Source organism: Vipera berus (assembly GCF_964194415.1).
Source record: "Vipera berus genome assembly, chromosome: 4".
Lineage (NCBI taxonomy): Eukaryota > Metazoa > Chordata > Lepidosauria > Squamata > Viperidae > Vipera > Vipera berus.
Window position 1 is genome coordinate 7,901,706 of NC_138206.1, and position 26,513 is coordinate 7,928,218.

The window sequence follows — 26,513 nt, forward strand, 5'->3', positions numbered from 1 at the left end:
TTACTCAAAGGATACGTCCTGTAGGATTAAGACACCCAGGAGATTTTGTGTGTGTGTGTGTGTGTGTGTGTGTGTGTGTGTGTGTGTGTTCAGCCACCAAGAAACACACTGAGCTGAGCCATTACAGGCTGGAAGGGAGGCAATGGATTGGTCATTTGTGCCTCTGGGTTCATCCTTACAAAGATGTGTGGTGAGCACACAGAACAGTTTGTGCGGTGTGGTGTTTGGGTATGTGTGTGTGTGTGTGTGTGAGAGAGAGATTTAATATGGCAGACTTGGTTTTTTTTCCCCATATAAAATGTTCTTTCTTTTTTCTTTCCGTCTATGACCAAATCAGCGTCCTTCATGGCTTCTGACACTTTGTGTTGTATGTTCAGAATAATAATAATAATAATAATAATAATCACATCGACAGCAAGAAACGTGAAAGTAATTTCGCCCCTCCCCACAGCCCTCCCCAAAGCTTCCAAATAAGTTAGGATTAAATTTTCTTCTAAATACTTCTCCGTTGGGATCAGAGGTGGTGGCTCGGCGAGTTTATAGCTTTTCCTTGGAAGAAACCCAGATGAAGGAATCCGACTGTTCTTCAATCACAAGTTTGGTTTGGTTATATATATCTTCTAAAGTATCTCCCAGGACAATTGCTAGAGGGAGGAAAACAGATTTTATCCCTTTTCAGAAACAACATTGGTCAGCGATTTAGCATCTATAGGTCTGATACTGAACAAAGCTTCGTTTTGAATAGGGAGGAAACCCGTAGCTTGAAAATTCATTTTTTGGGGGGGAGCTGGTCAATGAAACACTTGCAAGCAACCAACCAAGCTAAGAGACCACAAGGACACCACACTTCAGCCCCCAGCTACAAAAATTCTCTTGCATCGGTAATGGTATTTCAGCACAATTTATTGGGATCCCAGGATGACGTTTGAATTGATGTTCTGTACGGCATATCACTTATTTTTGCTGTAATGTTTGGGGTGTATTTATCTATTTCATTTAATTGTTTGTGGAGATTCTCAGTCATCCAGCTCATGTTTTTCTTTGAAGATGCTTCGCTTCTTATCCGAGAAGCTGATGAAGCTTCTCGGATGAGAAGCGAAACGTCTTCAAAGAAAAACAAGAAAGTGCAGTTGCCTCTTGAAAAAAAAAGCAGCTTTGGGACATTTTATTTAATTATTTACCCAGTCTGACTGAACACAGAGTGGATTGTTGCTTGAACGTTTGGAGAGCTGGGAACATTCAGAAGAAACACACAAAGCTAGGCTGATCATTGTCTTCTCTCAAGGGAAAAAAAAGCAACTTGTTCATAGCTGTATTTACGATACTACAGCTAGTCCTCACTTACTGACCGAACTTACAATGGCACTGAAAAAGGAGACCTAGGGTGGTCCTCGAAGTTACATCCATTGCAACGCCTGTGTGAACATGTGATTATGATTTGGATACTTGGCAACTGACATGCATTTATAAGGGTTGTGGTGTCTCCCAATCATGTGATTGCCATTTGCGACTTTCACAACCGTCTTCCAACAGAGTCAATGGGAAAGCCAGCAGGAAGTCGCAGGTCATGATCACGTGTTGTCGTGCCTAATAATTGCACTGCTTAGTGATGGGATTGCTGGTCCCGTCTGTGGTCAGTAAATGAGGACTACCTGTATAATTCATTTCTCATTCCTTATCCTCAAAATGTTACCAGGAATAAATGACGTGCTTCCTTCTCCTTCATGTAAAAATAAAAAAGAAGCCTTTTCAAACGTACCTGTAAAATATTCTCCAAATTCTTGTTCTAATTTCATGGCGCGTTCATACGTTTTCTTGGCCTGTTCCTCTGTGAGGCGTTTATTCATTTCCCTGAAACACAATTTGAAAGCTCAAGTAAAAGAGAGGGAGATATTCAAGCAACATTTCATTTGCTCTTGGCAGAAATAAACATAAAGTGATAAATATCAATCCCAAATGGCCGTAGATGAAAAAAAATAATGCTGTAGTTTCTGCAGATATTTCATCAGAAGTGTCATTGAGGAAAATATGGCTCTTATCCTGTTGGGGCCTCTAGAAATTATTATTATTGGCAAGTGGAAAACATTGTCCAGACATTTTCTGCCTATATTGTTGAATGGTTAAATTGTCAGACTAATAACAAGAAAGACCCAAGTTCTTTTATTTATATATATAATTATTTTTTTATAGGGTTAGGGTTTTTTTAAAAATAATATTCTTAATATTTAGCAAACAGCATGTTGTCTGGGTTCATGTATTTAAAAAAACAATGAGTAATAATTAATTTTGTTAGTATCATAATCAATATGCTAGTTAATTGTGCAATAGTCTTCTTCTTTGTAGTATATATTCAATGTAACATAATACATATCATGTTCCCTTCTCTCTAACTCGTTTTTCTAGCCATTGATAAAAATTGTCCCATGTTCTAAAGTACAGAGTCTTCTTTCTCATTTATCTTTAATGTCCATCTCTCCATTTCCGCACAAGAAGAATCCTGATTTAAGTCATGGAAGCTCACTATGTGACTGGACCAGTGACACCGTTACAGCTTGACCTACCTCACAAGGCTGTTGTACGGGAGGAAAAAAAATAGAGGGAGTAGTATGCATGCTGTCTTATCTACCTAAATCTCCTTACATATGGCCTTCTATGCTTTTAATATTTTACAAGTAGTCCTTGACATACAACAATTCATTTAGTGACTGTTCAAAGTTACAACGGCGCTGACTTATGACCAGTTTTCACATGACCGTTGCAGCATTGGTCACATGATCAAAATTCAGCCGCTTGGCAACTGACTCCTATTTATGACGCTTGCAGCATCCCGGTGTGTGTGTGTGTGTGTGTGTGTGTGTGTGTGTGTGTGGTGTGATTCCATTTTTGTGACCATTGGTGACAAGCAAAGTCGATGGGGAAGCCAGATTCACTTAACCGCTGCTGTGTTACTTAACAAGTGCAGTGATTCACTTAATAACCGAGGCAAGAATGGTTGTTAAAGGAGGCAAAACCCACTTCACAGCTGTCTTGCACAGCAACAGAAATTTACGGGCGTAAGATGACTAGCTACGTATTACGCTGCCCAGGGTCACTTTATGAAAGAGGCGGGAGATTCTCAAATATGACGCATAAATAAATAATAGGAAAGTGGGATGCAACACTAACAAAACTAATCAGATAAAATGCTAGATTTTTTTCCGGGGATAAGATCTCTTTTCTCTCCAACCCTCCTTTTCCTCACAGCGCCCAGGGAAAATATTCCTCAAGTTATAACATCAGAGCTTCATTTGACCAAGGCTGTTTTCTACAATCTATTTCCAGTGAATAGTTAGGACGCTGAGCTTGTCGATCAGAAGGTCGGCAGTTTGGCGGGTCGAATCCCGAGTGCCGCGTAACAGAGTGAGCGCCTGTTACTCGTCCCAGCTTCTGCCAACCTAGCAGTTCGAAAGCACGTAAAAATGCAAGTGGAAAAATAGGGACCACGACGGTGGGAAGGTAACAGCGTTCCGTGCGCCTTTGGCGTCTAGTCGTGCTGGCCACATGACCACGGAGACGTCCTTGGACAAGCGCTGGCTCTTCGGCTTTGAAACGGAGATGAGCACCGGCCCCTAGAGTCGGAAACGACTAGCACGCATGTGCGGGGGAACCTTTACCTTTTTAAATATGCTCAGCCCAAAAGCATGAAGAAAAACCTGTGTTTTTCTGCCACTGAACGTGTGTGAAGTAGCTTCTGCTTTGCCAGTGAGAATCACTGCATCTTACCCATTATCTGAAATGGTTGTGTGTGGTTTCTGGGTCATGGGACATGGCATCCCTTCGAGGCATTGGTTAATTTTAGAAACTCGGTGTAAACAAACAAATAAATCCAATAAAAAACTCTGAAGCAGGCAGGCCCAGAGTCTGCAGAAAAATCTCTGCGTGTTGCTTGGAGGAAATTGCAGCTAGTCCCTGATTTATGACCGTTCGTTTAACAATGGTTCAAAGTTACAATGGCCTCAGAAACAACAGCTTGAAGTTAGGACTGTTGTTGCATTTTTAAAAGCTGCAGTGTCTTCTGGTAACGTGATCGAGGATCTGTGATTTTTTTCCCCAGCCAGCTTCCCACAAGCAAAGTCGTTTTGCCGGGACCTAAAAACTTGGCTATTTGACTTAGCCGGCCTGGACTGAGGGGTTTTAAGGTTTTAAATTTTAAATTTTAAACTGTTTTGGGGCTATTAATTTAATTTTATTTTAATTTGTACATTGCACTGTTTTAATTTGCCCTGTAAACCGCCCTGAGTCCTTCGGGAAAAGGGCGGTATATAAATCGAAACAAACAAACAAATAAATAAATAAATAAACTGAGGAATTCAAATTTGCTTAATAGCCTTGTGATTCACTTAATGACCACACGACTCGCTTAATGACCATGGTAAAAATGGGCGCAAAATCAGGTTCCATCACGTGGTGACTCACTTAACAACCGCACCACTGAAGACTAACATTCCAGTGCTAATTGTGGTCGTACGTGCATTGTGATGCATAAAGGTTGGGTTGAGGAGATCACGCCAGTTCCCATGTGCTACTTGACCTAACTCTGTTGCTTGCTGAACTATCAACGAATGTGGATGAAACACAGCGAAAGAAAAAGCAGCAAAACCAGAACTGTGGAGGAGGGATCTCCATTTCAGATCATTGCTGTGGTGTTTTTCTATGCAAGACAGAATCGAGCTATTACACAATCTAAGGATTCACATAGAACAGCTTTACTTTGGCTCTGCTACTTCAGTTATTACTAAGAGCAGGGTGGGAAAGAATGTCTGAATATGCGAGTAACATCTTGAATGAAAAAAAACCTATCACGATAAGCTAGATGAGAAGCCCATCAAATGTCACCCTAGAATCAACACTTCCACACCCAGGAAAAGCTGCCCTATGAAACCGTCTCTCTGTACCCCATTTTCTCTGTAGCTGCCCCTATAGCAGTGATGGCAAACCTTTTAGAGACCGAGTGCCCAGACTGCAACCCAAAACCCACTTATTTATTGCAAAGTGCCAACACGGCCATTTAATCTGAATACTGAGGTTTTAGTTTAGAAAAAACAACTCATACATTAACAGGTTGACTCAGCCTTCCATCCTTCCGAGGTAGGTAAAATGAGGACCCAGATTGTTGGGGGCAATTAAGCTGACTTTGTAATAATGCCACTTGGGGTGTGTGTGAAAGCCCTAATAAGCAGGCATATACCTAGAATGAAGGCTACTGCTAAGTTTGTAAGCCGCCCTGAGTCTTCGGAGAAGGGCGGGATATAAATGGAATTAAAATAAAAAAAAACTTCTTTTGTCTTAAAAGAAAAACACAATAACAAAGCTTTCAATGATACGAACAACTTTTTACTGAAAGGTAAAAGTTTGCCATTTGGCATGCTTTTGAACAATTAATGTGATTTTTGCTGTTGTATGCATGCTGATCATTTGTCTAACCTTGGCTCATACTTTGTAAGTTTGAGAGCAACACATGCAGCACTCAGGTCATCTGTTAGTCTGTTTCTGATGTCAGATTTGATATAATTCAAAGCTGAAAACAGCTCACTCGCTCTGGAGGCTTGTTTTGGCTACGAAGGGAAATGGTTTTTTCCTGCAAAAACCTAGCCAAAGAGCGAGGCATGCGGGCCCACAGAAAGGGCTCCGAGTGCCCCCTCTGGCCCGCATGCCATAGGTTCGCCACCACCGCCCTATAGGGCAAAAGGTTTTTCAGTGTTATTATTACCAGAAACTATTTTGTTTGCTTCCCTTTATGGGGAGGGAAGCTTTTCACAAGGTCACAACACCAATTCCTTCTGCCTCCATGTTCCTCAGATAAACACACAGTGAATAAATGAAACATCCCTACAGAGTCCTTTGTGTTCTCTGGGCTTGATTGTTTTCTTGCAGATGTTTCATTACCCAGCTAGGTACTTCTTCAGTGCAGCACTCATGATGCTAACTAGTTGGGTAATGAAACACCTGCAAGAAAAAAAAGCTAAACTCAGAGAGAACTAATTACCCAGAATTCAACACTGAGCTACAAATATTCTGTACTATTGCTACATTATAAGGGACGCGGTGGCTCAGTGGGTTGGGACGCTGAGCTTGTCGATCAGAAGGTCAGCAGTTTGGCGGGTCGAATCCTGAGTGCCGCGTAGCAGAGTGAGCGCCTGTTACGCATCCCAGATTCTGCCAACCTAGCAGTTCGAAAGCACATAAAAATGCAAGTAGAAAAACAGGGACCACTACGGTGGGAAGGTAACAGCGCTCCGTGTGCCTTTGGCGTCTAGTCATGCCGGCCACATGACCACGGAGACGTCCTCGGACAAGTGCTAGCTCTTCGGCTTTGAAACGGAGATGAGCACCGGCCCCTAGAGTTGGAAACGACTAGCACGCATGTGCGGGGGAACCTTTACCTTTATTGCTACATTGCTAGCCCTTTTCTGGGTTCCTGAGGAGTTTGAACACCAGAATTTATCCTCTGCTTCCACACTCATGCATACTGTATGAATGCAACACAGAAATACAAATCCTCGCAAGAGGAGACCTGAGTCCTGGAAAGTGTGGGAAGAATTTATAAATGTTAGAACTGTGTTAGAATTATTGTAGAGGGATAGGGAATCATATGGTAACTATACCCAGGTCTCCAAAAAAAGGTTAACTGTCTCGAAAATCCTCTAAACTCTCAGAAAACACAAGTATTAATTAAACACTTATTTCATATGATGCCAGCCAACACCCAAAGCTCGATACATGAAATGTGAACATAATTATAACGCTCACAGTTCAAACAAAGAGACCCAATTCACATCGCTTGATTTGATCAACCTCTTCTCTGGGGTCAACACGTGCACGTGGCCAAGCCTCTCAAATATCACCCTAGAACAGGGGTAGGCAACCTTGGCTCTTTTATGACTCGTGGACTTCAACTCCCAGAATTCCTGAGCCAGCATGGCTCAGCTTGGAAACCTCTCCCTTTCCCCTCAGCACGGCTGGCTCAGGAATTCTGGGAGTTGAAGGCCACAAGTCATGAAGGGCCATGGTTCCCCCATGCTGGCTGAGGAATTCTGGAAGTCCCCAAGTCATGAAGGGGCCAAAGTTATCCTCATGCTGGCTGAGAAATTCTGGGAGTTGAAGTCCATGAGTCATAAAGGGGCCATGGTTCCCCCATGCTGGCTCAGGAATTCTGGGAGGTGAAGTCCACAAGTCATGAATGGGCCATAGTTCCCCCATGCTAGCTGAGGAATTCTGGGAGTTGAAGTCCATAAGTCATGAAGGGGCCAAAGTTATCCCCATGCTGGCTGAGGAATTCTGGGAGTTGAAGTCCATGAGTCATGAAGGGGCCATGGTTCCCCCATGCTGGCTGAGGAATTCTGGGAGTTGAAGTCCATAAGTCATGAAGGGGCCAAAGTTATCCCCATGCTGGCTGAGGAATTCTGGGAGTTAAAGTCCATGAGTCATGAAGGGGCCATGGTTCCCCCATGCTGGCTGAGGAATTCTGGGAGTTGAAGTCCATAAGTCATGAAGGGGCCAAAGTTATCCCCATGCTGGCTGAGGAATTCTGGGAGTTGATGTCCCCAAGTCATGAAGGGGCCAAAGTTTCCCCCATGCTGGCTCAGGAATTCTGGGAGTTGAAGTCCACGAGTCATAAAAGAGCCAAGGTTGCCTACCCTTGCCCTAGAACCAGCACGGACACACTTTTATACCCAGGCAAGCTCCCCTATAAAACAATCTCTCTATACCCCACTTGCTTTGTAATTGCCCTCATAGGCAGATCTCTTTGCTTTGGGAAATAAATAATTCTTCTTTCCTCACAGCTGTCTGGCTTTCATTTTTATTCTTGCGCAACCCCAGCTCGGGAGGGAACCCCAAGTGGTTCTTCTGGCAAAAGTCCCACCACGTGGTTACAGAAAGGAGATTGGAGAAGACAGTACTCACATCAAAGGCTCCCACGATCTAGGTTTAATGAAGATTGCAATAGGGTAGAGTTGGGCAACTTGAAGTCGTTTAATTGCGTTTCCCGATACATCAAGGATACAGTGCTTGCCCTAGTGACAGGACAGGAGGAAAGGTTTACATTTGAGGTGAGGGTGGGATTTAGAGGAAGAAAAAAAAACAACTCACAAGGGTGGACCAGAATTACAGAGTTGGAAGGGAGCTTGGAGGTCTTCTAGTCCAACCCCCTGCACAGGGAGAAAACCCTATACCAGTGATGGCGAACCTTGTAGAGACTGAGTGCCCAAACTGCAACCCAAAACCCACTTATGTATTGTTGGGTGCCGGGTGGGCGTGGCCCATTGGGTGGGCATGGCTGCGGTGGTAAAGGCAGACTGGGTGGGACTAAAAAGTTCAATCGATCAATTCCAACTTTGTGAGATCTTTTTTTTCCCCATGAGAAATTGAAATTGATTGATTGAACCTTTTTTTTTTTTTGCATACGGTGGCGGAGGCCTAAAGCGAAAAAGTTTTATAAAACCCAGGTGAAGGCCTAGGACTGGGGCGATGGTGCCCGTGCCCACAGAGAAGGCTCTACGTGCCACCTGTGGCATGCATGCCATAGGTACGCCACCATAGCCCTACACCATTTCAGACAAATGGTTGTCCAATTTCTTATTAAAAACCTCCAGTGTTGGAGCACCCACAACTTCTGAAGGCAAGCCGTTCCAGTGATTAATTGTTCTGTCGGGAAATTTCTCCTTAATTCTAGGTTGCTTCTCGCCTTGATTAGTTTCCATCCGTTGCTTCTTGTCCTGCCTTCAGGTGCTTTGGAGAATAGCTTGACTCCCTCTTCTTTGGGGCAGCCCATGAGTTATTGGAACACTGCTATCATGTCATCCCTAGACCTTCTTTTCGTTAAACTAGACGTACCCAATTCCAGCAACCGTTGCCTATATGTTTTAGCCTCCAGTCCCCCAGTCATCTTTGTTGCTCTTCGTGGCACTCTTTCTAGACCAGGGGTCTTCAAACTTGGCCCTTTTATGATTTGTGGACTTCAGCTCCCAGAATTCCTCAGCCAGGCACGCTGGCTGAGGAATTCTGGGAGTTGAAGTCCACAAGTCATAAAAGGGCCAAGTTTGAAAACCCCTGTTCTAGAGTCTTTCTAGAATCTCAGCCTAATGATTATCCTATCTTTTGTTGAAAACCTCCAGCGATGGAGCACCCACAACTGTGAAAGGCAAACTATTCCACTGAATAATTGTTCTGTCAGAAAATGTCTCCTCACTAACTTTCTAACATGAAGACACTTTCCAAAGACACACCAGCCCTCTTTCCAAATGTTGCTTGTGATATCTTCTTATCAGTTCTATGCTTTCCCTAGTTGCTTATTCTTTCAAGCTAAGAAAACTGGCAGTTACGGGCCGATGTTTTCTTTTGTTTTACTGAATGGAGAGACTTTCACATATCCTGGGAAACATTTATGCAACGAAAGGTAATTTGCCCCCTTTGTAATTAAGACAAGTGCAGCCGAACCCAGTCCCTAGAATTTTATTTAATTTTTCTTCTCCTTTGTGGGAATTTCTTTTTGAATAAGAATGGTTGGGGGGGGGAATAGAAGAAATGTTTGGCCCTATGTTAGTAACACCCAAGAAGACTGCTGTGGAATACAATGTGTTATTTGCACCGTTCCAGGTAGTCCTCGATTTACGATTCGTTTAGCAACTGTTCAAGGTTACTAACGCACTGGAAAAAGTGACTTACAACTGGTCCTCACACATGATCACCGCAGTATACCCATACAGCAGGGGTCCACAACCCCCGGTCCATGGACCAGTACCAGGCCGCAGCATGTCAGCAACTGGTCCGCACAAACAAGGAAAGCCCCATCCGCGGGATGCAGGCAGCAGACAAAACCACACCCCTTCTGGTCCGCGGAAGAACCTCTCTCCACGGAACCGGTCCCTGGTGCCCAAAAAGGTTGGGGACCTCTGCCATACAGTATCCCCATGGTCATGTGATCAAAATTTGGACGCTTGGCAAACAGTGTGTGTGTGTGTGTGTATATATAATGTTTGTTAAGTATTTAGATTACCTTGCTAGGCCCCAAACATGGGACAAATCTTATTTCCTGTTTCAGCCTAACCCAAGGCCATCCACAGGCAGTGGACACACTAGTGACAGCTCATATTTGTGTAAATTTTGGGGGGGGATTGCAATATATATATATATATATATATATATATATATATATATATATATATATATATATATATATATATATATATATATATATATATATATATATATATATATATATATATATATATATATATATATATATATATATATATATATATATATATATATATATATATATATATAGAGAGAGAGAGAGAGAGAGAGAGAGAGAGAGAGAGAGAGAGAGAGAGAGAGAGAGAGAGAGAGAGAGAGAGAACACTTAAATAACACAATGTACTGTATTTAATAGTAGGATGTCTTATTTTCTGTTCCCTTTATTTTTTTGAGCAGTACATATATATATACACTCTGGAATCATGGGATTGCCACTTGTGATCTTCCCATCTGGCTTCTGACAAGCAAAACCAATAGGAGAAGCCAGATTCGCTTAATAACTGTGTGACTCACTTAATAGCCACAGTGATTTTACTTAACAACTGTGGCCAAAAGAGGTATACAATTGGGCAGGACTCCCCTCCCAGCCCCCATGCTTAGCAACAGAAATTCTGATTCCAGTTGTAAGTCGAGAACTGTCTGCATACGGGCTTCATGTTACAATTACGAATGAATCTGTATATTACGATCATTCATCATTCGGCTAGCCGCTAGGAATTATACCGACAGAAATCATCTCCTTTTCTAGGCAAATTGGTTCTGGGCTTTCCCCAAATTAAAGAGATCCAGACCTAGAACCACATTTAATATAATTCAATATGATAATAGTACATTCTGCATTTGTACCATCTGGGTCATTTACCCTTTCGGCTACAAATCGCACGGACTGCACGCTTGTCCCATAGAGATTATCGTTATACTGGCCGGCTTCAATGAATTTGTGCTCTTGAATGTCTTTTTCCATTTGTTCTCTGGAGATGACAAAGTGGTAGTCTCTACCATCCACTTCATAATCGCGCCTCGGTCGGGTGGTATCTTGGGGGGGGGAGGGGAACAAAAAAATGAGAGAGGTTTCGCTAAGTGAACCAAGACCTGTTCAATTTATTTTGTCAGAAATACAGAATGACAGAATTGGAAGGGACCTTGGAGGTCATCTAGTCCAACCTCCCTGCTCAAGCAGGAGACTCTATACCAGGGGTGTCAAACTCAATTTCATTGAGGGCCGCATCAGCATTGCGGTTGCCCTCAAGGGGCCGGGTGGGTATGGCCAGGGTGGGCGTGGCCTACTGGGTGGGCGTGGCTAGAGTGCGTATGGCCTACTGGGTGGGCGTGGCCAGCTCTACATCGTTCGCATCAAGGGTGCCAATGGGGGCCCGGGCAGGAGTGGGACAGATCTGAGGGTCTCTGGCAGAAGGAGGGTCTCTGGGCCAGGGCCAAGGCAATGGGGGCCGTTCCCTCACTGTTTCCAGGATGGCTTCGTGGGCCACATGAAACCACTTCGTGGGCCGGATCCGGCCCCCGGGCCTTGTGTTTGACATGTCTGCTCTATAGCATTGCAGACAAATGGCTGTCCAATCTCTTCTTAAAAACCTCCAGTGTTGGAACACCCACAACGTCTGGAGGCAAAGCCATTCCACTGCTGAATTGTTCTAACAATCAGGAACTTTCTCCTCGGCTCTAGGTTGCTTCTCCCTTTGATTAGTTTCCATCCGTGGCTAATTTTATAAGTTTCAGAGAGAGGACAATGTTACATCCCCCAAACCAAGAAAGCTGAGTTCCTTCTAAGCAGTTCCCTTTATTGTTCATCACTCGTAGACAGCGTCTTGCCAAACTAAAGCAATTGCTGGCATTATTAAAGACCTACAGGCAATCCTCGGCTTATGACATTTCATTTAGTGACCATTAAAAGCTACAGCGGCCCTGTAAAATGTGACTTGTTACTGTTTTTCACAGTTATGACCTTTGCAGCATCCCCATGATCATGTGATCGAAATTCAGCTGCTTGGCAACTGGCTCATATTTGTGACGGTTGCAGTGTCCTAGGGACACGTGATCCCCTTTTGTGATTTCCTGACAAAATGGGGAAGCCAGATCCACTTAACAACTACCTGTATTCTGAGAACTTTCAGAGAGGAGCTGTCTTTAACTCTCTTCGTCCCTACCAAATTATCTAAACTTCACTGTCTCTTGCTCCTCTGGAATGTAGCCCTTCCCTCCTGGGAATCCAGACCACATTCCACCACAGATCAGAACAATTTGCACCTGATTCTAGCCAGGAAATATTGACAGAAAAACTTCCTGACATATATTACTTACGTGGGACGCAGGAGCCAAATTTGTCAGGAAACTCAGATATCAAATCATCATTTATCCGATCTTTCATTGGGCCAAGGATAATAACCGGCCTGGTGTAATTAACTGAAATGCAGAAAGAAAAGATGATGGAGAAGGTAGCCTTGTTAACAAGCACTGATGATGGGTTGATGTCTAATATTTAATTTTGGGTAGATATCAGTGGAATGCAATCAACTTGGATTACTTGGATTTAATAAACGGAACGAAGGACAAATAATATTTCCTAAAAGAAAACAGGGAATTTCATGAGATGCAAGCAAGCATGTTCTTCTGAAGGCTTGACGGGATGCTTCCACATTGAATTGTTCTTCAAAAGATGTAATGACCATTATTTCTTGCTATTAATCTGGGTTTTCCTGCTGGAAAACAAAGGCTAAATGGTGCAATCATGAAATCTAGCAATGTCCTTCTTGCAAAATATAAGGGACATTGGGCAAATTAGTTTACAACCCCCCCCCAAAAAAAAAACTCCTCTTTCATTATGTTCTTTGAATGGGATGGAAGACACCAGCTATATATATTTTGTAGAACTTGTCTGAAACAAATATGAATAGATTTCACATCTTAAATCTGGGTTATATGTAAAATACAATGAAGCAGAAAACTATGTATTGAGGAATTGCATGCATACAGTCCAGATCATAAACTACATCATGTTTTCAAAAGTTGAAATTGACTAGGCTTGATGTTACATGGTTTAAATATTCATTAAAATGACTAAGAAAGTGGAATATTAAAAGTTGGCAACAAGACCTTTGTACCATATTTGGCCACTCTGTGACGAATGAAAGTATTTCTTTAGATGGCAGGATATTAAATCATTGCTATGGTATCTCTTTAATTGGAATTTGCAATGATGCATTGCACAGTTTTTTGCCTTTGGGTTCCACATCTTTGGTCATTCGGGTTTTTCCCCACATAGAATTGAAGGTGTAAGAGCAACGTTTCGACGAAATCCCATCCGTCATCCTCAGGCTGGTGGCTTCAGCTTCCTTCTTCTGGGAGAAGCATGTGGTAGTGGCTGTTTGTTCCTCTTTTTATATATATATATATATATATATATATAAAGGTAAAGATTCCCCCGCACATGCGTGCTAGTCATTTCCAACTCTAGGGGCCGGTGCTCATCATGTTACATCATGAATGGTTGATGGGGTTATTGTTAGGGGATTAGTTGGCTTACAGCAACAAAGCCAGCACCCCACACATCCCCACCAGTATTCATAGAGAGACGGCAGCTCCGATCACACTTTGCTCGCACAAGCACAAAACTGAAGACACCTGCCTGAAGATGATGAGTGGGACCTTGTCGAAACGTCGCCAAGACACCCTCAATCCTACACGGGAAAAGACCCGAATACGCCAAGACCTACATACCTATACCCGTGAAAATCTACGAAAACAAATTATATATATAATTTGAAGTGTGATCGGAGCTGCCGTCTCTCTATGAATACTGGTGGGGATGTGTGGGGTGCTGGCTTTGTTGCTGTAAGCCAACTAATCCCCTAACAATAACCCCATCAACCATTCATGATGTAACATCACAGCCAACCAATCCACTTACAGCAAGAAAGCCAGCACCCCACACATCCCCACCAGTATTTATAGAGACGGCAGCTCCGATTGATTACGCTTCGCTCACACAAGCACGAAACCAAAGACACCAGCCTGAAGATGACGAGTAGGATATATATATATATATATATGTATATGTATATGTATATGTATATGTATATGTATATGTATATGTATATGTATATGTATATGTATATGTATATGTATATGTATATGTATATGTATATGTATATGTATATGTATATGTATATGTATATGTATATGTATATGTATATGTATATGTATATGTATATGTATATGTATATGTATACGTATACGTATACGTGTGTGTGTGTGTGTGTGTGTGTGTGTGTGTGTAAATTATTCAAATTGCTAATAAAGAATTAGGGAGGCTGAGATGGCCATTTCGAACTTATTTTGTTCTCATCAGTCAGTCATACCCTTTATCTGAGATTCGAACCTGGGCCGATTATATATTAGGCAGTTGTTTTAACTCCCTGAGCCACAGCTTCTTTCTCTCTTTATTAGCAGGAAGCAAGGGAGATATGTGTTAAGTATTTGTCAAGGCTTTTTTTTTTAATACACCTTGCTAATTAACTCTTTCTTTCCTGTTTTTGCCTAACCCAAGGCTATCCACAGGATATAGTCAACTTATGACAGCTCATTATTTGTGTAAATTATTCAAATTGCTAATAAAGAATCTCAGATAAAGGGTATGACTGACTGATGAGAACAAAATAAGTTTGAAATGGCCATCTCAGCCTCCCTAATTCTTTATTAGCAATTTGAATAATTTACACAAATAATGAGCTGTCATAAGTTGACTATATCCTGTGGATAGCCTTGGGTTAGGCAAAAACAGGAAAGAAAGAGTTAATTAGCAAGGTGTATTAAAAAAAAAGCCTTGACAAATACTTAACACACACACACACACACACACACACACACACACACACACACACACACAAGCACAACTACAGTAAACCCAAAATGATCCGGAACCCACTCAGCTGGTCATCTGCACAGATAAACCTCCAAATGGCCTCAACGACTCTCTAAAAAAATGCAAATGACCAGTTTTTCTGCAAAGGAGTATAAATCCTTCCATTCCCCACCATCCAGTCAGATTTGAAGAAGCTTCTGGGATGAGAGGTGAAACGTCTTCAAAGAGAAAACAAGAAAGTCCAGTTGCCTTGTGAGAAAAAAAAGCGTTTTGGGGACAAGGATGACCTGGATAATTGAGAATTTCCAACGACACCAAAGCTTGCTTACTTTCCTGCCTTGTTACAGGTTCATAGGAGAGAATGCAGTCCTCTTGTCCTCCTGACGAGAGAAGAAAATAGAGAGAAAATCAGCATCGAGACACAGTGCTTCCAAAATGCTCCCCAAGGTCCCGTTTACTCCCTTGAGTATGCTTATGTACAAGTTACTCCTAAATGCTTTCATGCAATCTACCTCAGCTTAAAGTTATAAGTCACCCTGTGGCACATCATTACAATTAGGGTAGATACACAGGCATCAGACATGATCTAAAGCAGTGGGTTGTTTTTTCCCCAACCTTGGTGACTTTTAAGATGCATGGACTTCAACTCCCAATTGATGCTGGCTGGGGAATTCTGGGAGTTGAAGTCCGCGGATCTTAAAGACATGAAGGTTGAGAAATACTGACTTAGTGGATGAATAAGCACTGAGAAGGAAGTAGGATGGGGGTGCTCCAACACTGGAGGTTTTTAAGAAGAGACTGGACAATCATCTGTCAGGAACGATATTGTGTTTCCTGCCTGAGCAGGGGGTTGGACTAGAAGACCTCCAAGGTCCCTTCCAACTCTGTTATTCTGTTATGATTAGATGACTTTGCACATAATTCCCATCTCTGGAGATGCTATTTAGTTGTTGCAAGGAAGGATTCTCCACTTCTGTGGCTGCACCAATAGAAATTAAATAGAAAGAAAATTTATTTATTTTTATTTTTATTTTAATTCCATTTATATCCTGCCCTTCTCCGAAGACTCAGGGCGGCTTACAAGCTTAGCAGTAGCCTTCATTCTATGTATATGCCTGCTTATTAGGGCTTTCACACAAACCCCAAGCGGCATTATTACAAAGTCAGCTTAATTGCCCCCAACAATCTGGGTCCTCATTTTACCTACCTCGGAAGGATGGAAGGCTGAGTCAACCTTGAGCCTGGTGGGATACGAACCTGCACTAATTGCAGGCAGCTGGTGTTACTTAAGGAGGCATTAGCCCACTGCTCCACCGAAATGGTTAATTTCTTGCGTTGTTCTGTGACTCTCAAAGGACACTTGAAATGTTATGCTTTAAAACTGCTCTGGCCTTGCTTAAGAAGTTAGGCAGGAATCCTCCTGCTTCCGGCCCGCTGGTTGGCATAAAGATTTCCTCTATTATCTGTGCTCTGATTCCCAAATCAGAACGACAGACCCTGGAAGGAAACATCTGGCTAAATGAGGGAAAAGGTGGGAGGGGAGCATGATTTGAACCTGGGGGAGACTGTATACATGAACGGGACAGAATGAAGGAACTTTGTTCTAGAACTCCACACCAGCTGTACAGGTAGTCCTCAACGTACGACCGTAATGGAGCCTGCCTGTCACGGTTGTGAGTCATGATGGTTATAACACAGGTCACCCATCTGGTTTTTTGAACCTCTTTTGCAGCATTTGTTAAATGACCACTATTACATAAATGCCAGTTTCTGGCAAATATTTTGTTAAAATGTGGTGATGTGACAAGAGGGATGCTGAAAATGATTGTAAACAGGGACAGGCTGCCAAATATCTAATGTGGTCCTGTGAATACTTCACGGAAACACACATCTCTGTTGTGAGGTGAGCTGTTGTAAGACGCTCATAACCTCTGCAATTTTGATTTTTTTTCTTCTTTAAATAGAAGCATTAATTATTTTTTATTTAATTTTGGGAGTTACAGGTGCCTTTTGAAGGCCAGTGACAACATTCGTGTCACCCAGGGACAGGGCTTGACTGAAATCACTTATGCAACATTTTGCAGTATGTACTGCAAAAGTTTTCAAGTCGCAGTACAAGTCGTCCTTGACTTACAGTAGCTCATTTAGTGACTGTTCAAAGTGACAAACCGCATGGAAAAAAGTGATTGATGACCATTTTTTCCTGCACTTATGACATTGCTTATGACCATCCCCATGCTCACGTGATCAAAATTCAAAGGCTTGATGACCGGTTCATATTTACGACGGTTGCAGGTGTCCCGGGGTCACGTGATCCCCATTTACGGCCTCCTGACAAGCAAAGTCAAAGGGAAAGCCAGGTTCACTTCACAAGCGTTTTGCTAACTCAACAACCGCAGTGATTCACTTCACAGCTGTGGCAGGAAAAGTGGCAAAATGGGGCAAAGCTCACTTAACAACTGTCTTGCTTAGCAACAGAAGTTTTGGGCTCAGCTGTGGTCGTAAGTCGAGGATTACCTGCATAGTCATCTGAGATAAAAAATCTTTTCATGCCTTTTCCATGGCCTGAGCTCACCGCTATATCTAAATCCTTTTTAAAAAAGCCCTTTCGTGCACGAGAATGCTGCTGTTCTAAAGGCACTGTCAAATGACCCAGAGCCAGGGGTGGGATTCAGCCGGTTCGCACCACTTCGGCAGAACCGGTAGCTAATTTTTTGTGGCCCAGGCCCAGAATGGACTTCCAGAAGTGGCATCCACACAGAGAACCGATGGTTCACCTATTTGAATCCCACCAGTGGATGGATAGATAGATAGATAGATAGATAGATAGATAGATAGATAGATAGATAGATAGATAGATAGATAGATAGATAGATGATAGATAGATAGATAGATAGACAAACAGATAGATTAGATAGATAGATGGATGGATGGATGGATGGATGGATGGATGGACGGACAGAAGATTAGATAGATAGATAGATAGATAGATAGATAGATAGATAGATAGATAGATAGATAGATAGATAGATAGATAGATAGATAGATAGATGGATGGATGGATGGATGGATGGACGGACGGACGGACGGACGGACGGACGGACGGACGGATGGACGGACGGATGGATGGATGGATGGATGGACAGAAGATTAGATAGATAGACAGATAGATAGACAGACAGACAGACAGACAGACAGACAGACAGACAGATAGATAGATAGATAGATAGATAGATAGATAGATAGATAGAGTGGTGGGATTCAGCCGGTTTGCACCACTTCGGCAGAACCGGTAGCTAATTTTTTGTGGCCCAGGCCCAGAATGAACTTCCAGAAGTGGCATCCACACAGAGAACCGATGGTTCACCTATTTGAATCCCACCACTGGATGGATAGATAGATAGATAGATAGATAGATATAGATAGATAGATAGATAGATAGATAGATAGATAGATAGATAGATAGATAGATAGATAGATAGACAGACAGACAAACAGATAGATTAGATAGATAGATGGATGGATGAATGGATGGACGGACAGAAGATTAGATAGATAGATAGATAGATAGATAGATAGATAGATAGATAGATAGATAGATAGATAGATAGATAGACAGACAGACAGACAGACAGACAGATAGATGGATGGATGGATGGACAGACAGATTAGATAGATAGATAGATAGATAGATAGATAGATAGATAGATAGATAGATAGATAGATAGATAGATAGATAGATAGATAGATAGATAGATGGATGGATGGATGGATGGATGGATGGATGGATGGATGGATGGATGGATGGACAGAAGATTAGATAGATAGATAGATAGATAGATAGATAGATAGATAGATAGATAGATAGATAGATAGATGGATGGATGGATGGATGGATGGATGGATGGATGGATGGATGGACAGAAGATTAGATAGATAGACAGATAGATAGATAGATAAATAGATAGATAGATAGATAGATAGATAGATAGATAGATAGATAGAGTGGTGGGATTCAGCCGGTTTGCACCACTTCGGCAGAACCGGTAGCTAATTTTTTGTGGCCCAGGCCCAGAATGGACTTCCGGAAACAGCATCCACACAGAGAACCGGTTGTTCACCTGTTTGAATCCCACCACTGCCCAGAGCCAGATTTAAGACGAAGTATAAACAGTTGTGAAGGGTTAATATTGAAATCAAAGGCAACCGGTAAGCAAAAATTGCAGCCAGGGAAATTCTATTCCAGCCGAAGCTTATGAAATGGTGAGATCAGCTGCAGAAAAAAAGCAGCATTTCAAAATAATAATAATAATAATAAACCTGCTGTATGTTAAGGAACATGTTTTGTTTTCATCTGAAATGCAGAACCAGGCACCTACACCACACTTCATGTTGATGTGCATGCCATTTGGTTGGTTTTCGCCATCGTGACCAATTGAGCGAGCAATTATGCAAAGCCAAGGCAGGAATCCACAAACCACTGATGTTCACTGCGTTGTGCATATCATTCCATGCAAATAAACCAAGCAACGGAGAAGAACTGGAAATGAGAAAGTTCTGTCCTTTTTTTTTTTGCATGCTGTTCATTGGTTGGGCAAGTCTTGTTCATTTCAAAAGGATGGTGGAGGCATCCAATTTTCTCCTTTTTAAGGTGTTGGAAGATTCATTGCTTTTTTTAAAAAAATAGCCAAATAATGTGTTTGCTTCCTCTGGGGAAATGGCTTGACCTTTTTTTTTTTTTAAAAAAAAGGTGGAATATTGAGTAACGCATTTAGCTGAGCAGGTGTGTCCAAACTTGTTCCACCGATCAGAAATTACATTTTAAATATTGTACGGAGAGTCTCCAACTTGTTCAAACATGCCAAATGAATGGGGAAGTCAGATTCCATAGATCCAGTTTGGTTTCATGGTGAAAGCATTAGTCTAGAAAGTGGGAGACTGTGAGTTCTAATCCCACTTTAGGTATGAAAGTCAGATGGGCGAACCTGGCCAATCGCCAGGAGACATTGTGAGTTCCAGTCCCGCCTTAGGCCTGAAAGACAGATGGGCGAACTTGGCCAATCGCCAGGAGACACTGTGAGTTCTAGTCCCACCTTAGGCCTGAAAGACAGATGGGCGAACTTGGCCAATCACCAGGAGACACTGTGAGTTCTAGTCCCGCCTTAGGCCTGAAAGACAGATGGGCGAACTTGGCCAATCGCCAGGTGACACTGTGAGTTCTAGTCCCGCCTTAGGCCTGAAAGACAGATGGGCGAACTTGGCCAATTGCCAGGAGACACTGTGAGTTCTAGTCCCGCCTTAGACATGAAAGCCAGCTGGGTGAACTTGGCCAATCACCAGGAGACACTGTGAGTTCTAGTTCCGCCTCAGGCCTGAAAGCCAGCTTGGGCTAGTCCAGGGCTAGGCAACCTTGGCTCTTTTATGACTCGTGGACTTCAACTCCCAGAATTCCTGAGCCAGAATTCTGGGAGTTGAAGTTCACGAGTCATAAAAGAGCCAAGGTTGCCTACCCATGGGCTAGTCACTCTCTCTTCCCAACTCACCTCCCAGTGTTGTTGTTGTGGGGAAAATAGAAGGAAGAACATGTTCTGGTAAGTTTGCCATCTTGAGTTATTTGCAAAAATAATAAAGGCAGGATACAAATAAATACATAAATTCTCATACGTTTGCTCCGATAGATTCAATCCTAGTCAATAAAATGCTTTGCTTTTAACTCAGGAACCATGTATGATGCTCAGCATTCCAAAGGAGGAGATTTTGAAGGCTACCTCCTACAATTTTGCCTCCTCCAATGCATCAAGGCATACAGAACTTTTTGTTCAAACAGACTCCGCTCACTCCCCGCAAGTATCATTGCTAATAACGCTTTGCTCCATTTTCTTGAAAGACGATGCTCAGACATTGATTGCTAGACCTAAATTGTAAAACTCCATTAATTTTCAACCAAGGAAACCAGGTCCATTTCAGAGGTGCATTCGCAGCCCGTTATAAATAAACCTTCTGACACTTCCACACAATCTTTTTAAAATCTGAAAAGCAAAAATGAAAGCAGAGGAACCCAGGAGAGGAGGAAAGGAAGGAAAAGAAATCGAATCTTAAAGAGGCAAGCCAAAGTAAAAGAGCCCAAGAAAATGCCATAACTTACTGTAGCTACTTTCGCTATCGCTGGCATTAGAAGGGAGATGTTCTGCAAGAACAGGACAGCAAATTAAAAGGAGATAGTTCAGCAGCAGAATGTCAAAGCATATCATCCCGGTCATGCAACTGGCATGCAAAGTAAGAATCGAGGGAACGGTGCGGTAGGTCAGCCAAAGAGTTTCCGAGAAACTTGGCTACGATGTCCCAAGGCATTACCACGTGTGGATACGCCGAGAAAGGGCTGTAGGGTTAGGTGCCGGTGAGGTCTCTCAAATAGCAGCAGCCAAAGGAAGTGTTAGTGATGTCTTTGCAAAGGCTTTGTTTCGTAAACATTTCTTAAATGTTTCCGAAGGGTGAGGAGCAACAGAGGAACATCAGCCAAGTGACGTGACTCATACTGTACGAGGCATACAGGCTTTTGCAAGTGAAATTATGGGGCTAACTACCTCTTCCATGAAAGTACATGCACAATTATTTTTTATTTTTATTTTTATTCCATTTATATCCCGCCCTTCTCCGAAGACTCAGGGCGGCTTACAAGCTTAGCAGTAGCCTTCATTCTATGTATATGCCTGCTTATTAGGGCTTTCACACAAACCCCAAGCGGCATTATTACAAAGTCAGCTTAATTGCCCCCAACAATCTGGGTCCTCATTTTACCTACCTCAGAAGGATGGAAGGCTGAGTCAACCTTGAGCCTGGTGGGATGCGAACCTGCACTAATTGCAGGCAGCTGGTGTTACTTAAGGAGGCATCAGCCCACTGCTCCACCAAGGCTCTTACCCTTGGCGAAGTATTGTGAGGAGGGGGTGACACAGGAAAAGCAATGTAGAGGGGGCAATTAACTCTTTCCTGACCCACCACTATTCTTCTTTCATTGGTCGCCTCCTAAAAATTAATCATCATCATCATCACCATCATTATTGTTGTTGTTGTTGCTGTTTGTCGCACAGTCAGCCAGATGTTCAGACTGGGTTTGGCATCTTGATCTACCTATCGAATCCTTCCCAAGGACCCGGGATAGGCATTTGTGGAGGTGTGATGGTGTTGCAGATCTCGTCGCAGGATGGAAGCCGTTCTTAGTAAGGCTGCCTTTTGCAACTGACTGATGGCGAATTTCTCAATGCCGTTGATGGCGTTCAGGTGGTGCTCCAGATGTTTTGGGATTGCACCTACGGAGCCTATGATAATTATATAGGTGCTTACCTTTGCTTGCTTCTGCCAGTCCACTGGATAGTGGACATGGCAGTATCTGTTTTGTTATCATTATCGGTATTGTAAGTAGCAATAGTGGCCAAAGCTGTATTGTTATCTAGATGGGACTTGGATATTATACAATGTACAGGTAGTCCTTGAATTACAACTTTTCGGTTTGTGACAGTTCAAAGTTACAACGACAGTGGGGGAAAAAAGGGACATGACCATTTTTTGCACTTATGACCGTTGCAGCATCCCCAGGGTCACTCGGATGCTTGGGAACTGGCTCATATTTATGACAGTTGATCATGTAATCCTCCTTTTGCGACATTCTGACAAGCAAAGTCAGTGGGGAAGCCAGATTCACTTAACAACCGTGTTACTAACTTAACTGCAGTGATTCCCTTAGCAACTTTGGCACGAAAGGACTTAAAACGGGACAACTCACTTAACAACTGTCTTGCTTAGCAACAGAAATGCGGAACTCCATTGTGGTTGGATGTCAAGGGCTACCCGTACACAAAAGTTTCACGTGTGGAGAGACGTTGCAATATTACAGCTGGACAATTTTTCTTTAGCTTCTCCACTTAATTTAGAAATAGCTCGGTGTGTGTGTGTGTGTGTGTGTGTGTGTGTAAAAACTGCTTACGTTTCATGGTGAATCACAAACTCTATTCTATTAAATTTCTGAAGCACCAGAAGGCAAGGCAAGAAACAATGGATGGAAACTAATCAAGGAGAGAAGCAACCTGGAATCAAGGAGAAACTTCCTAACAGTGAGGAGAATTAACCAGTGGAACAGCTTGCCACCAGAAGTATTGGGTGCTTCATCACTGGAGGTTTTTAAGAAGAGACTGGACAGCCACTTGTTAGAGATGGTATAGGGTCCCCTGCTTGAGCAGGGGGTTGGACTAGAAGACCTCCAAGGTCCCTTCCAGTTCTATTCTGATTCTGAAATTCATAGGGATCTGTCTTATCCCAGATTGCATTTATCTCACATATTTCCATTGCAACAGCTTTAATTTCCCAGGTTGGTGGTCAGACACTGTGGAAACATGTTTAGCAGGTGTGTGTGTGTGTGTGTGCGTGCGTGTGTGTGGTGGCCTACTGAGGTTTAAAGTGGAAAGTCCAAGTGATTTTCTTGTTCTAAAAATGTTTGATTTAGTCCTGCAGGACCACAGGTAAACCCTCCGATTGTGACTACAACTGACGCCAACATTTCTATTGCCAAGCAAGGCAATTGCTAAGCCAATTTTGCCCCGTTTAACAAGCTTTCCTGCCACGGTTGTTAAGTGAATCACAGCAGTTGTTAAGCTAGTAACATGGTTCTTAAGCGAATCTGGCTTCTCCATTGACTTTACTTGTCAGAAGGTCGCAAAAAGGGGATCACGTGACCCCGGGACACTGCGACCGTCATAAATATGAGTCAGTTGCCCCGTGTCCAAATTTCGATCACCTGACCAGGGGGAGGCTGCCACAGTCATAAGTGAGAAAAACTGTCATAAGTCATTTTTTCCAATAATAATAATAATAATAATAATAATAATAATAATAATAATAATAATAATAATAGTTGGAAGGGACCTTGGAGGTCATCTAGTCCAACCCCCTGCTAAGACAGGAAACCCTATACCATTTCAGACAAATGGCTGTCCAGTCTCTTCTTAAAAACTTCCAGTGTTGGAGCATTCACCACTTCTGGAGGCAGGTTGTTCCGCTGGTGAATTGTTCTCACTGTCAGGAAGTTTCTCCTTAGTTCTAGGTTGCTAGATTTGGACACTTGGCAACTGGCTCATATTTATTTATTTATTTATTTATTTATTTATTTATTTATTTATTTATTTATTTTTTAATTTGTATACCACCCTTCTCCCGAAGGACTCAGGACGGTGAACAGGGCCATAAATACCAAAATAACCAGAATATTTATGATGCTTGCAGTGTCCCGGGATCCCTTGATCCCCCTTTGTGACTCCCAGTGCCGTTGTAACTTCAAACGCTCATCAAACGTTTACACATAAAGTGATATGGATGCTCACCAGCTCTCTTTAGCTGTGACTCTTACATGGATTATTATGTTGATAAAGACATTTGTAGGAGAATTCCAGAACTGATCTACCAAGTCTGAATTCCACAAGAGAGAATGTGTCGGCCTTTATAAGGGAAAGAGGAGATTAACTGATTGTCAGCAAGAAAAGAAAACCAAGAAAGAAGCATCGGATGTGGCTAGCATACATTTTTGAGAATTAAAAACTGCTTTCAGAGTAATAGGTGGTGCAGTGGGAGCATTAGGTGTTATTTTGTTTTGCTTAAATTGGCTGCTTGTCCATCATTATTATCTCGGGGCTGCCACAAAAAAGAGGGAGTCAAGCTATGCTCCAAAGCACCTGAAAGCAGGACAAGAAGCAACGGATGGAAACTAGTCAAGGAGAGAAGCAACCTAGAACTAAGGAGAAATTTCCTGATGGTTAGAACAATTAACCAGTGGAACAACCTGCCTCCAGAAGTGGTGAATGCTCCAACACTGGAAGTTTTTAAGAAGAGACTGGACAGCCATTTGTCTGAAATGGTATATAGGGTTTCCTGCCTGAGCAGGGGGTTGGACTAGATGACCTCCAAGGTCCGTTCCAACATTATTATTATTATTATTATTATTATTATTATTATTATTATTATTATTATTATTATTATTATTATTATTATTATTATTATTATTATTATTATTATTATTATTATTATGGACTAGGGGTGACATAATAGCAGTCTTCTAGTACTTAAGAGGCTGTCAGAAAGAAGAGAGAGGGTCAATCTATTCTCTTGAGCACCTGAAGGTAAGACAAGAAGCAACAGGTGGAAACTAGTCAAGGAGAGAAGCAACCTAGAACTGAGGAGAAACTTCCTGACAGTTAGAACAATTAACCAGTGGAACAACCTGCCTCCAGAAGTGGTGAATGTTCCAACACTGCAAGTTTTTAAGAAGAGACTGGACAGCCATTTGTCTGAAATGGTATAGGGTTTCCTGCCTGAGCAGGGGGTTGGACTAGATGACCTCCAAGGTCCCTTCCAACTCTATTATTATTATTATTATTATTATTATTATTATTATTATTATTATTATTATTATTATTATTATTATGTTATCATCATCATCATCATCATCATCATCATCATTAAAAGAGCAAGAATCAGTAAACTCTGAAAGAAGCAAACACAGGTAGTCCTCGTTTTATGACCATAATTGGGCCCAAAGTTTCCATTACTAAGCGGGTTTTGTCCCATTTTACGATCTTCCTTGCTCCAGCTGTTCAGGGAATCGCTGTAGTTGTTAAGTTAGTTGAGCCCCAAATTTCTATTCCTCAGCAAGGCCAATTTTGCCCCATTTAACAACCTTTCTTGCCATGGTTGTTAAGTGAATCACTGCAGTTGTTAAGCTGGTAATATAGTCATTAAGGGAATTGAGCTTCTCCATTGACTTCGCTTGTCAGAAGGTCGCAAAACATGATCACATCACCCTGGGAACACTGCAACTGTCATAAATACATGCCAGTTGCTGAGCCTCTGAATTTTGATCACGTGACCCTGGGGATGCTCAACAGTGGTAAGCATAATAAATGGTCATAATTGCTTTTTTCAGTGCCATTTTAACTTTGAATGGTCACTAAATGAATCATTGTAAGTCGAGGACTTCCCTGTTACTTGTTCTACTTATCCTGTATGGCTATTGAAAAATAATGACGGTCCCAAGGCACTGAACATATATAAGAATATTGACATCAATATAAAAAAAAAAAGAATTCAGTTTATTATATATAGTTTTCAGTTAGCTGTAAAAACTTGGTTATTTCTGGATTGCTCTCCTTGGATGGGTTTGCATCTATTCTTGGATAGAAAACTATCTTTGCTTAGTTTGAGTGCCAAGGCTTATAGCTAAAATACAATTCCTTGTGAAATGTGAAAGCTTAGCAGAAACACCACAGCTTTTGGAAATTTGTCAAATCTTTAATGGGAAGAACTCTAGAAGGAGAGGTTAATCAAAGCAGCCCAGTGATGACTGAGCAGGCTCATTGCCAGCAAATGCAAAATGTTTTCTGGTTGAAAAAAAAAATAGAGTAGAACAGCAGACACAGGTCATGGTTGACTGGCTGATCGGAACTGGCTGATTGACCGACTGAGCAGCCAATAAAAGCCAATGCAATACTAGGTTGCATTAACGGAAAGATAGAAT

The 26,513-nt window shown here is 42.1% G+C and overlaps 1 protein-coding gene across 7 annotated transcripts in view; it reads right to left on the minus strand.

Moving 5' to 3' along the window:
• Positions 1–537: 537 nt before the first annotated feature.
• The window catches only part of DLG2 (discs large MAGUK scaffold protein 2), a gene marked incomplete at both ends in the record, with an annotated part of 1,167,883 nt that continues 1,141,907 nt past the window's right edge, over positions 538–26,513 (minus strand). For 3 of the 7 annotated variants that reach the window (XM_081327819.1, XM_081327816.1, XM_081327814.1), the window contains 6 exons: positions 538–644; positions 1,760–1,851; positions 7,945–8,054; positions 10,940–11,112; positions 12,394–12,495; positions 15,283–15,333. In XM_081327819.1, the coding sequence (XP_081183945.1) occupies positions 538–644; positions 1,760–1,851; positions 7,945–8,054; positions 10,940–11,112; positions 12,394–12,495; positions 15,283–15,333 (635 nt within the window). Of the gene's footprint in view, positions 645–1,759; positions 1,852–7,944; positions 8,055–10,939; positions 11,113–12,393; positions 12,496–15,282; positions 15,334–21,098; positions 21,141–26,513 lie in introns of all 7 variants that reach the window. The other 4 variants (XM_081327813.1, XM_081327815.1, XM_081327817.1 and 1 more) reach the window with 3 other exon arrangements.